This window comes from Osmerus mordax, chromosome 16, assembly GCF_038355195.1.
Source record: "Osmerus mordax isolate fOsmMor3 chromosome 16, fOsmMor3.pri, whole genome shotgun sequence".
Classification (NCBI taxonomy): domain Eukaryota; kingdom Metazoa; phylum Chordata; class Actinopteri; order Osmeriformes; family Osmeridae; genus Osmerus; species Osmerus mordax.
In genome coordinates, this window is record NC_090065.1 from 933,701 (window position 1) to 948,432 (window position 14,732).

The window sequence follows — 14,732 nt, forward strand, 5'->3', positions numbered from 1 at the left end:
TATAATGGAGCCTTGATTTAGCACCATGTTTCACATCACCTGGTTGGAAGGAAGGTAGACATGAGGAAGACACAGGCTCTGGGAGGCTGGGGGAGGCTGGGGAGAGGGAGGAGGGGCTGGGGGGCTGAGGAGGAGGCTGGGGGAGGCTGGTGAGAGGGAGGAGGGGCTGGGGGACTGAGGAGGAGGCTGGGGGAGGCTGGTGAGAGGGAGGAGGGGCTGGGGGACTGAGGAGGAGGCTGGGGGAGGCTGCTGAGAGGCTAGGGAGAGGGAGGAGGGGCTGGGGGACTGAGGAGGAGGCTGGGGGAGGCTGGTGAGAGGCTGGGGAGAGGGAGGAGGGGCTGGGGGACTGAGGAGGAGGCTGGAGGAGGCTGGTGAGAGGGAGGAGGGGCTAGGGGACTGAGGAGGAGGCTGGGGGAGGCTGGTGAGAGGGAGGAGGGGCTGGGGGACTGAGGAGGAGGCTGGGGGAGGCTGGTGAGAGGGAGGAGGGGCTGGGGGACTGAGGAGGAGGCTAGGGGAGGCTGGGGAGAGGGAGGAGGGGCTGGGGGACTGAGGAGGAGGCTAGGGGAGGCTGGTGAGAGGGAGGAGGGGGCTGGGGGACTGAGGAGGAGGCTGTGGGAGGCTGGGGAGGATGGGGAGAGGTTGGTGGAGGAGGATGGAGGATGGGATTATGGTCTGAACTTGCCCCAGCTGTCAAACCTTTATATTTATGGTGACACAAGCACCAACCTGTGTTACTTACAATTGTTGTGGAGGTAGAAGGAGGACAGTGTGTGTGTGTGTGTGTTGGAGAGGGGGAGAGAGGAGGGGAAGGTTGAGGAAGAGTTGGAGGGGTGAGAGGGAGGAGGGGTGAGGAGGAGGGGTGAGGTGAGGAGATCTTGCTGCATGCAGGGACTGAAACACTCATATCCTGATCATATGTGTAGCAGAGGTGGTTCAGACCTCCTGGCCTGCCTGGGACATTTCTGCTGCCACACAACAGGGGGTCACTTTGGCCTAATGGCAGGGTTTAGGCCAACAACTTAAATCCATCTCTGGTTTGATCTCTGAAGATCTATTTTACTATAACAGCATTCATGAGAGTATATACACCAGAGTACTGAATTCTCCCCTCCCTCCCTCCCTCCCTCCCTCCCTCCCTCCCTCCCTCCCTCCCTCCCTCCCTCCCTCCCTCCCTCCCTCCCTCCCTCCCTCCCTCCCTCCCTCCCTCCCTCCCTCCCTCCCTCCCTCCCTCCCTCCCTCCCTCCCTCCCTCTCTACCCCCCCTCCACCCTCCCTCCCTCTCTACCCCCCCTCCACCCCCCCTCCCTCCTGCCTCAGAGTTCCATGTGGAACAGCTTAGAGCCTCACATTGCAAAACGTGAAACATGGCAGAGCTGGCAGAACCAGCCTGCAGACCAGCCTGCAGAACCAGCCTGCAGACCAGCCGCTAAACCAGCCTGCAAACCAGCCTGCAGACCAGCCGCTAAACCAGCCTGCAGACCAGCCGCTAAACCAGCCTGCAAATCAATCAGTGAACAGACACTCAGCCAGCTTGGTCAGTGTGCCAGAATGTGAGGACCTGTATGTGATTCTGCTTCACCTCTTCTGACCCCTCGACTTCGTTGTATCCCTGGATGTGAATCCAGATGATGGGAAAGCTTGTATCTCTTCTGTGTCTTTTTCTCTCTCTCACACGCACACACCTTACACACACTCAAAGTGAGTCTGTGAGTTTCTGGTTCTGGTCGTGGATCACGTCACTCTGAGCTTGTATGACCGAACCCACCCCTTCCGTCCCCGCGCGGCCGGCAGGTTACCGGGCGCCTTTCAAGCATCACGGATTTTCATCCCACTACATCTCAGCACGAGCCTCCCTTTCGAGCGGCGGGTTAGGTCGGGGGGGCGAGGTCTCCTCGTTCTTAAATGAACCATGTTCTGCCTCCGGAGCGCGAGACCCGCGGTTCTTCTAACCTACAGTGTGCTCTTGCTAATCGCGTTATCTGACACGGCGTCAAGCAACAACGATAAGGTAAATCGCAAACTTTTCATTTAACATTTCAGTTGTGATAAAACTCAATGGTAGTCTTCTTCGCTAAAGCACCGACGCGACGTCCTTAGACCCTCCGTTACAGCACGAGCTACATTTTCACTCAAAATATCCGATCTCCAGAATAGTTCAGAGAGTTGTAAACTGGTCTCTCTCAGGAGAATAGTCTTTTTCTTTTAAAAACCGCGCTGACCGAGTCTATCGGATCCTTGTGGGAACGGTTCCGCTTCTCCGAGTTTCGCCGGTCCCGTTTTCCCAGTAGTCTTCGGCTCGTAGATCAAAGCGCAGCTGGAGTCAGTCTCCCGGCCCGCAGTTTCCGACCCTGGCGGGGGTACGGAGGGACTGTTGCAGATTATTATAACAGCTACGGAACCCGGGTCTCTAATGGGAAACTGCAGACGGGAGGCGAGAACGGTGGACCGGAAGGTTAGGCTCCAGGCTAGTCTGAAACTCGGTTTCTACTAAGTTTGTTGGGGTCGCATTTAAAGGAGCTACATGTTTCCGAACTAGTCGTTTGGAAGTCCACCGTCAACAGACGTGACTTTCTATCTTCGCGAACCTGCCAGGTTTAAAAGGATTAAAGGCGCTATTACGGTCATCCTTTTTCAGTCTCGTGTCTGTGATGTATAGGTCGGTACACCCCCCCCCCCCCCCCCCCCCCCCCCACACACACAACACACACACACCACACAAACCGCCACCGCCCCCAGGCCTCCCGGCTTACCGGGTGCGCAGCGCGGGCTGGCACCGCACCAGACCACACCACCCTAGTAACACCCGGACTCCTAACCTGTTCCCGCCACGGTACCGACTACATAACTATTCGTCGCGCCGGTCCTGCGGCGGATGTTTTGTGAAGCGGTTAAAGAGGCTATTGTGTTCTCAGGTCCAGGGGTATTTAGACGGAGTCCTGTTGAGACAAGAACCAACCTAGACTAGCAGAGGAGAGAGAGAGAGATAGAGAGAGGGAGGAAGGGAGGGAGGGGGAGAGAGAGGGAGGGAGGGAGGGGGAGAGAGAGGGAGGGAGGGAGGGGGAGAGTTACTGGAGGAGATATAGAAGAGCAGGAGAGATGTGAGGGTGTGTATTTGCGTATGTGTGTGTGAGAGAGAGAAAGAAAGAGAGTGTGGCAGCAGCAACATTGCACAAGGTCTTTGCTGAGCTTGGAGAGAGATGCCTTGTTAAACTGAGGACAGAGGAGAAATCTGCTCTACATTTAGACAGAGAGAGGGGGAGGGGAGAGAGGGGGAGGGGGAGAGAGGGGGAGGAGGGGGAGAGAAACAGCAGGTATGACAGAGAGAAGGAGAGCGAGAAAGTGAAAGGGGGAGAGAGAGGGATGGCACTCAGGGAAGGAAAAGGAAAAAAGAGAGAGAAGACAAAAGGAGAGAGAAGAGAGAGAGAAAAGAGAGAGGAGAAAAGAGAGGGAGGATAGGAGACCTAAAGCTGAAATTCAAACCAGAGCTGGTGCACATGAAGCTTCTCTGAGCTTCAAATTCAGACCAAGACTTTAACTACAGACTGGAGGAGGGAGGAGAGAGGGAGGAGAGAGGGGAGAGAGGGAGGGGGAGGGAGGGGGAGGGAGGAGAGAGGGGGGGGAGAAAAGGGAAGAGAGAGAGGGGGCAGGGAGGAGTGTGGTGGGGTTACGGAGGGAGGATTATGTAATAACAGGGGAGGAGTCTGTCTCTATAAACTGTCTCTATGGGTGTCTGGTCCACACTGGGGGCAGTGTGTGTGTGTGTGTGTGCACAGCGAGTCACAGTGTGTGTGTGTGTGTGTGTGTGCACAGCGAGTCACAGTGTGTGTGTGTGTGCACAGCGAGTCACAGTGTGTGTGTGGTGCACAGCGAGTCACAGTGTGTGTCTCTCTGCCAGGACAGTAGTGACGGGAGAGAGGATCTCCAGGTGGATGCGTTCCTCCAGGGGCCCTCGGGCCAGGGCTGTGGCCCACAGACGGGTCCCCGGGCCTGGGGAGGAGCTGGCCCAGTGGTGGGGTGAGTGGAGCAGCTGGTCAACCTGCTCTCGTACCTGCGGGGGAGGGGTGAGGTCCCAGGAACGACACTGTCTGCAGCAGAGGTGAGTGTCGTGACATCATCATGTAACATCCACCATGTAACATCCACCGTGTAACATCTGTATGTAATGTCCACCATGTAACATCCACCGTGTAACATCCACCATGTAACATCCACCATGTAACATCCACCATGTAATATCCACCATGTAACATCCACCATGTAACATCCACCATGTAATATCACCATGTAACATCCACCGTGTAACATCCACCGTGTAACATCTGTATGTAATGTCCACCATGTAACATCCACCGTGTAACATCCACCATGTAACATTCACAGTGTAACATCCACCGTGTAACATCCACCATGCAACATCCACCATGTAACATCCACCGTGTAACATCCACCGTGTAACATCCACCGTGTAACATCCACCATGTAACATCCACCGTGTAACATCCACCGTGTAACATCTGCATGTAATGTCCACCATGTAACATCCACCGTGTAACATCCACCGTGTAACATCCACCATGTAACATCCACCGTGTAACATCCACCGTGTAACATCCACCGTGTAACATCCACCTTTTAATGTCCACCATGTAACATCCACCGTGTAACATCCACCATGTAACATTCACAGTGTAACATCCACCGTGTAACATCCACCATGCAACATCCACCATGTAACATCCACCGTGTAACATCCACCGTGTAACATCCACCGTGTAACATCCACCATGTAACATCCACCGTGTAACATCCACCGTGTAACATCTGCATGTAATGTCCACCATGTAACATCCACCGTGTAACATCCACCGTGTAACATCCACCATGTAACATCCACCGTGTAACATCCACCGTGTAACATCCACCGTGTAACATCCACCTTTTAACATCCACCATGTAACATCCACCATGTAACATCCACCATTTAACACCCACCGTGTAACATCCACCATGTAACATCCACCGTGTAACATCCACCGTGTAACATCCACCGTGTAACATCCACCGTGTAACATCCAGCAGGGTTATGTGGGGACTAGCCCAGTGTTCTGGAAGCTTGTCAGGGGGATGGCCAGAGCTAACATGCTAACATGCTAACATAACAGGCCACAGCACAGCACTCCACACACTCTCCACTCTAAATAGAGAGAGGGGAGAGAGAGAGAAGGAGGGAAGTAGACAGAGAGAGAGGAGTACAAGGAGGAGTGGAGAGAGAGAAGGAGAGAGAGAGAGACAGTGTAAGACGTTTCCCTTGACTAATAACCTCTGGCACCCCCTCCCCCCCCCCCCTCCCCCCCACCGCCTGAAGGAATGTCCTGAGGAATGACCATCAATCCCTCCAGACCGAGAACACTGTTGGCAGGTCACATGATGAGGGTCATCGAAGTGTGAGTGTGTGTGTTAGAGAGAGTGAGAGTGTGTATGTGTGTTCAAGTGTGTGTGTTAGAGAGAGTGAGAGTGTGTGTTTGAGCAGTGTTTATAATGGGGCGGTTAGTGCTGGGTCTGGGGCATTAGCAGAGATCTGCTGGCTGATAAGACCTGCACACCAGCTGGAACACATTAACACTTCTCTGGGGGGGGCAGGAGTAGATGGGGGGGGGGATAGACAGGGGGAGAAAGAGGAAGAGAGAGAGAGGAAGAGAGAGAGGAAGAGAGAGAGAGGAAGAGAGAGAGAGAGGAAGGTTCCACTTTAGTAATGCTACATGTATTACCTTGTGGGGTTGAATCCCACATTCCCTGTACATAGGATGGGTATAGCTCAGGGGTATAGCCCAGAGTATTTGACTGCAGGACAAGAGCTCACAGGTTTAAATCCCTGTTGGATGAATGCGTCTGACTAACCCGTAAATATAACGTTAGTTGTGTGGTACTTTCTGTTCCTGCAGACTTAGCTCCGCCCACAACATCAACTCTTCCTTCTGTGTCGGCTCACCTAAACAGTACCAGCTCTGCCCCAGCCAGGTAACCATGGTGACCCTCCCCAGACCTCCTCCTTCACCCTCCTTCACTCTCCCTCTCTCTCCATAAACTTTCCTCAAACTCCTTCCTCACCCTCCCCAATGCTCCTTCCTTCCCTCACCCTTCCCTCACCCTCCCTCACTCTCTCACCCTTCCCTCACCCTCTCACCCTCTCACCCTCCCTCACCCTCTCACCCTCCCTCACCCTTCCCTCACCCTCCCTCACCCTTCCCTCACCCTCTCACCCTTCCCTCACCCTCTCACCCTCTCTCACCCTCCCTCACCCTTCCCTCACCCTTCCCTCACCCTCTCACCCTTCCCTCACCCTCTCTCACCCAGTCAGATAAACGATCACGTTTCCAGCTATCTGCTGTGTGCTATGCATAGACAAAATATTTATTGTAATATCTCTCTATTTCTCTCTTCCCCATTCTGTGGATGTGTGTATATATGTGTGTGTGTGTGTGTATATATATATGTGTGTGTGTGTGCATATATGTGTGTGTATGTGTGTGTGTGTATATATGGGTGTCTGTGTATATATGTGTGTGTGTGTGTATATATGTGTGTGTGTGTGTGTATATATATGTGTGTGTGTGTGTATATATGTGTGTGTGTGTGTATATATATATGTGTGTGTGTGTATATATGTGTGTGTGTGTGTGTATATGTGTGTGTGTGTGTATATATGTGTGTGTGTGTGTATATATATGTGTGTGTGTGTGTATATATGTGTGTGTGTGTGTATATATATGTGTGTGTGTGTATATATGTGTGTGTGTGTGTGTATATGTGTGTGTGTGTGTGTGTGTGTGCAGCCCTGCCCCAGCAGCAGTGTAAGCTTCAAACAGCAGCAGTGCTCCCAGTTCAACTCCAAGGCGTTTGGCAGGAGGCACTATGAGTGGGTCCCCCTATACCCAGGTGAGACCCCTGGCTGGACGGCTGGGCCCCTGGCTGGATGGCCGGCCGACCTTCCGACCTGATGACAGTGTTTCCTGTTTCTCTGACCTGTGGACAGCTGTTGTCATGGGGATGGGGTTTGGGGTGTTATGACTGATACATGATACATGACATCCCCTCTCTCCCGTCTGGTGAATACATTAAATGACATCATCATTATAACTTCCCCTCTGCCCCCCTCACACTCGGCCCCCTGCTCCCTGGTTACCATAGTTACCCTTACATCCCAGGCAGTGATGTCACAGTTTGGCCCGATGCCAGGACAAATTAATATCCTGTACAAGATCCTGCAACTTCTCATTCTGCTCCTGATGTCACTTCCTGTGTAGTATTCTACACCGTCCCATTGTCCTGTGATGTCACCTCCTGTGTATGGTCCTACATATTTTTATTCTACAATGTCACATCTTGAGCATGAGTCTTCAGTGTCTCATCACTCTGTGATGTCACTTCCTGTGTGTGATCCTACACCATCTTATCATTCTGTGATGTCACTTCCTGCGCTTGGCCCTGTCCAGACGACTACATCAGCATCTCCAACAAGCCGTGTGACCTGCAGTGCACCACCTCCTCTGGAGAGAGACAGCTGCTGGTCCCTGCTCACGACGGGACGTACTGCCGCGACGGAGCCCACCAGGGGGTCTGCATAGAGGGGCACTGCCAGGTACACACACACACACATCCTAAAACACACCTGCTCTTACATAAACCATCCTGACCCCTGACCCCTCCCCCCTGACCCCTCCCCCCTGACCCCTCCCCCCTGACCCCTGACCCCTCCCCCCTGACCCCTCCCGCCTGACCCCTCCCCCCTGACCCCAGCCAGTGGGCTGTGACGGCCTGCTGTACTCCAGTAAGACGGTGGACATGTGTGGCGTGTGTGGAGGCCACGGTGCTTCCTGTCAGCGCGTGTCTGGAATCTTCCGGAGAGGAACCACTCACCTAGGTACTACACACACACTTACTACACAAACACACTCACCTAGGTACTACACACATACACACTCACCTAGGTACCAGCTACAGTCCTACTTGGAGCATTGCTATAGGTAGTATTAGCTACAGTTCTAGGTGATGTTGACGGCTGATTCTGTTGCAGGTTACGTGTTCATCACCAACATTCCTGCCGGGGCCTCCGACATCCAGATCATAGAGAGACGCAAGACAGAGAACATCCTGGGTGAGAACTTGAAACGTACTAGAACCAGAACGTACTAACCTAGGCCTAGAACCACAACATACGGGCTAAGAACCAGGACTAGAAAGTTCTACAGAAGAAGAAGATCTAGAACTTGGAAAAATCTGTCTTAGAAGCAAAACTTTCTTCCTGATAAAGTTACATTCACCTTGTCAGATGAACACAACACTCATCTAATCACATGAAGCGTTTCCTCTGAAAGCTCGCCCACTGTCCTGCCACTTCCTCCCTCTAGCCCTATCAGACGAGGCTGGGCACTTCTTCTTCAATGGGAACAGCGTGATTGACAACCCCAGGAACTTCCGTGTGGCTGGGACAGTGTTCAAGTACCGCCGGCCCTCCACCTTCTTCTCTGAGGGTCTTGAGTACATCATCGCCCAGGGCCCCACCAACCTCGGCATAAACTTGATGGTAAACTTTTTATCAAAAGTATTTTAGTAACCGTTCAAACAGTTTTTTTTTTTTTTTTTTTTACCTTTCAAAAAAGAAATCTGTTTTACCTTTCAAAACTTTTTTTCCTAAAATATTTATTCAACCTTTCAAAACTTTTATTTTAAACTTTCGTTTAGTAATCAATGTTATGACTTAGTTATGAGTGTTATATTTGTTATATCTCTTTCTGTTTCTTTCTCTCTCTCTCTCTCTCTCTCTCTCTCTCTCTCTCTCTCTCTCTCTCTCTCTCTCTCTCTCTCTCTCTCTCATCCTCTCATCTCCGTTTGGTTTTAGTACAACAACCTGAATGGCAAGATGCCCCACATCACGTATGAGTACACTGTCCCCAGCCACCCTGCCCCTCGCACAGCCACGCCCCTCCACCAAGCCTCTTTAGACTCCTCCCTCTTTGAGGCCGCTCCCGGAGACACACTGCAGGGGACGCTGGAGACACGCCCCTCTCAGAGCCACGCCCCCCATGGCCATGCCCCCCACGACACGCCCACCAATAGCACTTCCTCCCAGCTCTCCTCCCACGACAATGAGATAGACGTCATGGAAGACCTTGAGAAACTGTCCAATAACAACGCCACCCAGGGCCAATCAGATCCTCAGCTGGAGCGAGAGGGGGCGGAGCCGGAGAAAGAAGGGCTGGACGAGGATGGGGATTGGCTGGAGGGAGACAGGAGAGAACAGCCTGACCTGGAAAAGGAGGAGCTAGACACAGAGGAGGAGGAGCTGGAGCGGGCGGCGGCCATTTTGTTCTACAGACCTGCCAGTGATGTCATCGGTGACATCATCACTCACAATGACCTTCAGGATCAGGAGAGACCGGTTCCCGCTGGTTACCGTGAGTCTGATGAGTTGATGAGTCTCAGCAATGACTTTTTATATCCAGTCTCAACATTTACATTTGAGTCTTTTTGATTTAGATTTTTTTGTTGTTGTTCTTATTTAGTCTGACAATACCTTAATGATTATAAATAAATTCTGGCTGTGCTGAATGTCATAAATTGTAAAGTCTAAAGAGGGTATCTCACAGTCCCAGATAGTGATCTACTATGTGCATCACCAGGGACGGATTCCAACTTGATTGACAGCAACACAGCCAATCCCAATGCCACTGGCCCAGCCAAGCCCCTCCCCCACCATCGCAGCCTCATTATGGACCTCTTCCTCTCTCCTGGCCCTCCAGGCCACGCCCCCAGACCGCCCCCCTGCCCAGAGAGCCCCGCCCCCTGCTCCGTCAATCAGCTCAATGCCTCCTCTGGATTGGACAACCGCCTGGTGGTGGAGGCATACGCTGGGAGTCTGGACCTGCAGCTTCACGGCCCTCCTGAGGATGCAAGCTCCCCCTACGGGCTCCTGTATGAACTGCAGCCCAACAGCACCCAAACTCTCTCAGCCAATCAGCTGAACCTGCATGAGGTGCTGCCTGTCCAAGGACCCAGCACGGAGAGGTGAGTTGGAGAGAAGGAGGGAGGGGTGGAAAGAGGGGGTGAGGGGAATGGAGGGACAGAGGGAGATGAAGGGATGGATGGATAGAGGGATGGCATGAATCATCATACACTTAAATATGTTAGCGTGTCTGTTCCTGTAGTTGCTACCCTGTCAGGTAAACGTTTCTGCTCAACCCACTTACCTCCCCCTTTTCCTCTCCTCCTCCTCCTCTCCCCTCTTCTCCCCTCTCCCCCCTCCCCTCCTCTCCCCCCCAGCAGTAATGAGTTTGAGGTGGGCTCTCTGGAGCAGGACATCAGTCTGGCTGACATGTACAGGTGGAAGGTCTCAGCCTACGCCCCCTGTAGCTCAACCTGCACCACAGGTAAACACACACACACAACTCCCCACCCACACTTACACAAATGTTTAGTAAAACAAGCCCCCCCCTGACGGCCCCTCTGTGTGCAGGCATCAGCACGTCCTATGCCCTGTGTGTGAGGTACGACGGCACGGAGGTGGACGAGGCCTACTGTGATGCTCTCACCAGACCCGAGCCCACCCACGAGTTCTGCACCGGCAAGGACTGTCTGCCCAGGTAAGGGACCACCTCCCAGAGCTATACGAGTCAGTCCTCCTGCACCAGCTACGCTATTCTCAATAGCTCATGGACCAGTGGAAACTGGGCTCCATGGAAACCAGGTTCCATGGTTAGCGGGCTCCATGGTAACCAGGTTCCATGGTTAGCGGGCTCCATGGTAACCAGGTTCCATGGTTACCGGGCTCCATGGTAACCAGGCTCCATGGTAACCGGGCTCCATGTCCCAGGTGGGAGAGCAGTCGCTGGAGCGAGTGTTCTAGAACCTGCGGTGAGGGGTTCCAGTTCCGGACGGTGCGCTGCTGGAAGATGATGTCACCGGGGCTGGACAGCTCCGTGTACGACGACCTGTGCGAGGGGGCGGAGCTACACAAGCCCACGTCTCGCAAGGCGTGCAGGAGCAGTAGCTGTGGCCCGCAGTGGGAGGTCTCTGATTGGTCGGAGGTACGAAAGTCTGTGTGTGTGGCGGGGTGTTATTGCATGTGTGTGTGTATGCTGTGTCATTGGATTAGTGTGTGTATTGTGTGTCATTGTGCGTGTCGTTGTACCAGTGCTCGGCAAGGTGTGGGGGGCGTGGCCTGAGCAGGAGGGAGGTGCGCTGCTCCATGGAAACCAGACTGTGTAACGATTCATCTCGACCAATCAGTGAGAAGGAGTGTGAAGGCCCGCCTTGCGATCGCAGGTGGACTGTGTCTGACTGGGGCCCTGTGAGTTACACACACACACACACACACACACATGAGCAAACACACAGGTGAGAATACACACACACATTTCCATAATATTCATTTTTGTTGTGCTCCTTTTTCTGTCTGTGTGTGTGTGTGTCTGCGTGTGTGTGTGTCTGCGTGTGTGTGTGTGTTGTCTAAGTGCTCAGGGGTGTGTGGTGAGGGCAGGATGACTCGTTACGTGGTGTGTAAGACGGCCAGTGGCAGCAGCATCTCGGAGGACCAGTGCGACCACACCCTCCGACCCCTGGCAGTGCAGCCCTGTGGAGACAGGAACTGCCCCGCCCACTGGGTGGAGCAGGAGTGGGAGCAGGTGAGGGGTAACCATGGAGATGACATCTGCATACGGTGTGTATGCTTTGTCAATCTGGCAGTCGTGTTTATCCAAAGCAACATACAAATAGTTCATAGAGTGTTTATGTACAATATCTACTTTGTAGCCATGATCAAAAGACTCAATGTTGTATATTCTGAACTCTTATAAATTGTTGTTCTATTTGTATGTGTGTTTTTCTGTGTCTGTGTGTCTGTGCCTGTCTGTGTGTGTCTCTGTGTGTGTGTGTGCGTGTGTGCGTGCGTGTGGCAGTGCAACGCCACGTGTGGTCGTGGCGTGCGTGTGCGTCAGGTGGTCTGTGCTGGACTGGAGGAGGGCGTGTTCAAGGGTTACCCGGAGCAGAGCTGTGACTCCTCCCCCAGGCCGCAGGATAGCTCCGCCTGCTTCCAGAGACCCTGCTCCAAATGGTTCACCACTTCCTGGTCCCAGGTACGTGTCATCAAGCCCCTCCCACTCCTAGGAGACCCAGCGAGGGGGCAAAACGTGCTACCACAGCAACGATTCCTTTGTGACTGTCTAGAAAGGAGATGTTTTGATGCGTAACTTCTCTCCTCTCTTCCTGTCCTCCTCCTCTCCTTCTCCTCCTCCTCTCCTCCACAGTGCAGTAAGACTTGTGGGAGTGGTGTCAGGGTGCGGGAGGTCAAGTGTTACCAAGGGGAGGAGCTAGGCCACAGCTGTGACTCCGCCCTCAAACCCGAGGCCAGACAGACATGTGAAGTCCTGCCCTGCCCCACGGACGCTCCCGGTAAGCCTCCCCTTCTCTCACCTCCTCCCTCCTTCCCTCCCTCCTTCTCTCACCTCCTCCCTCCTTCTCTCACCTCCTCCCTCCTTCCCTCCCTCCTTCTCTCACTTCCGCCCTCCTTTGATTTGCATTCACCAATGGCCTTTATGCTTATGTTTGTATGTATATGTATGGTGTGTGTGTATATGTATGGTGTGCCTGTGTGTGTGCCTGTGTGTGTATGGTGTGCCTGTGTGTGTGTGTGTATGGTCTGTGTGTGTGTGCCTGTGTGTGTGTGTGCCTGTGTGTGTGTGTGTGTGTGTGTGTATGGTGTGTGTGCGCCTGTGTGTGTGTGCTCTCCCCAGCTGCGGAGGACCAGTGTCAGGATAAGGTGACGGCGACCTGTGGGCTGGTGCTGAAGGTCCGGCTGTGTTCTCACTGGTACTACAGGAAGGTCTGCTGCCAGTCCTGCCACGGGAGGGGCCCCTGACCTCCGACCCCTGTTACCTGACCCTATACTGACCCCTGACCCCGCCCTAGGCCCCTTCCCCCCACACAATGTGAAGACCCCCCCAATCAGGAGAGCACACTGCTTTGTCCCCTCAGCCCCTCCCCTTGTAACCCCCCCCTGCCCCCCACCCCGCCCTATAGAGCCCCCTGACCCCCCCCCCCCCACCTCCTTTTGCCCCCCCACTCCCCCTGCTGGAGTCGCTTCTGATTTAGGTGCTACAACAACAACCCCCCCCACACTAAAGGTGCTATTTGTCCAACCAGACCACCCAAACACCCCTCCCTACCCTTAACCAGACCATGTGTAGATATAAGACCAGTACCCACCCCCTCCTCTCCCTGCCCCTCCTTTCCACAGGTGCTCTAACCAAGAGGTGTTGACCTTTAACCTCTGACCCCCTAGGCAGCTCCCCTCACCGTGGTTACAGAGAGACGAGCTCTCTCCCTCCTCTGCTGTAGAATGCCTGTCTGCCTCCTCTAACTCCTCTGTTTACCTGGTGTTGTTTATCTGTTGTTTACTTGTTTACAGAAATGTTGTTGTTGTTGTTTTTGTGGATGTTGTGGATGTACTTGTCCAGCTGGTGTTAGAGGAAAAAAAAATTAAACTCGGCTGATTTTGGAACTTCCGCTGTCTCGTCTTAATGATATCACAGTTCCTGTCTGGCCTTTATGATGTCATAGTTGCCTTTCTGGCCTTTATGATGTCACAGTTCTTGTCTGGCCATAGTTGTTTTTAAAGTTATGAACTAATAATTATATTTTCTTCAAACAGGAAGTGAGGTGTGTCCAAATGGGATAAACAGGAAGCTAGATCTGGATAGATTAATGCTCCCACTGGTGACAAGAACTCCAGCTGGAACCTGTTCCTCTCTATTGGAGAGAAGGAGGGGAGGGAGGAAGGGCGGAGGGAGGGAGGGGGAGGGAGGGCTGGAGGGAGGGGGGAAGAGAGAGAGAGAGTGAGAGAGGGAGGAGGATCGGTAACTAGGTATAATAATGACCCCTGGCTGTGTTCCTGTTATTAGAGTAAGGAGAAAACCCTCTTCTCCCCAACCCTTCCACCCTGTCATTACAGTTGCCATGGTCACCACTGGTGTTTGAGTTCAGGTAATCCCGCCCACATGAATCTCCTTCCCAGGAGAGAGCAAAGAACAAATCGCAGCGGAGGCTGTTGTGACGTGTCGACCAATCAGAGGTGTCACCTGCATGGTGGCACCTGGAACTATCACACAGACAGACTGGGAGACAGAACCTTCAATCAACATCTCAACACCGGATTCTACTGGACTAGAACTTACTGAACTAGACCAGACCAGTCTCCTCCAGAGCAGTCCAGACTAGACCAGTCCAAACCAGACCAGACCAGTCCAGTCTCCAGCAGACATCACTTGGCAGCAGCTCCAGTAAAGATGGTAAGGTGTTCTACTTTGCTCTACTCTGCTCTACTCTGCTCTACCCTACTCTGCTCTGATCTACTCTGCATAATCATTCTGTTCCTCTCAAGGGTCTTCTGGGCTACCTCCTTGTTGTCATGGTGACAGGTGCGTTTTGGTTGGAAGGTTCTGAGTGTTTTCCGAACGGTTCCGTCATCGCCTCCTGTGGAACCCTTTACCCGGGTCACAATCCCTACACAACCCCCCAACCCGGCCCCGCACCCTACCTGCTCTCAGCCTCCAGCACCACCTACAGCCCCGGAGGCACCATCACAGGTCAAACACAAACAGGAGTTTAGATGCTATTATTGTTACACGGTAGCTGAGATGTGGTTTCTGTGTGCTCTACCTGGTAAACACGGACCATGAC

The 14,732-nt window shown here is 53.2% G+C and overlaps 1 protein-coding gene across 1 annotated transcript; it reads left to right on the top strand.

Annotated features, from left to right (window-relative positions):
• The first annotated feature begins 1,908 nt into the window (after positions 1-1,908).
• si:ch211-267e7.3 (ADAMTS-like protein 2) lies at positions 1,909-12,912 on the top strand. The gene is made up of 19 exons (XM_067252863.1): positions 1,909-2,007; positions 3,895-3,930; positions 3,995-4,095; positions 5,942-6,017; positions 6,833-6,935; positions 7,493-7,638; positions 7,797-7,920; positions 8,074-8,154; positions 8,408-8,583; positions 8,899-9,454; positions 9,680-10,064; positions 10,320-10,426; positions 10,513-10,639; positions 10,870-11,083; positions 11,191-11,346; positions 11,510-11,680; positions 11,954-12,130; positions 12,302-12,446; positions 12,788-12,912. Exons 1-19 carry the CDS (start codon positions 1,909-1,911, stop codon positions 12,910-12,912), a joined length of 3,105 nt encoding a protein of 1,034 aa, XP_067108964.1.
• Positions 12,913-14,732: the final 1,820 nt, after the last annotated feature.

Coding starts and splice junctions, on each gene's coding strand:
- si:ch211-267e7.3 (XM_067252863.1), top strand. CDS start 1,909: ATGTTCTGCCTCCGGAGCGCGAGACCCGCGGTTCTTCTAACCTACAGT. Junction 9,455..9,679: donor ACCGGTTCCCGCTGGTTACC/GTGAGTCTGATG, acceptor GTGCATCACCAG/GGACGGATTCCAACTTGATT. Junction 11,681..11,953: donor TGGAGCAGGAGTGGGAGCAG/GTGAGGGGTAAC, acceptor TGCGTGTGGCAG/TGCAACGCCACGTGTGGTCG.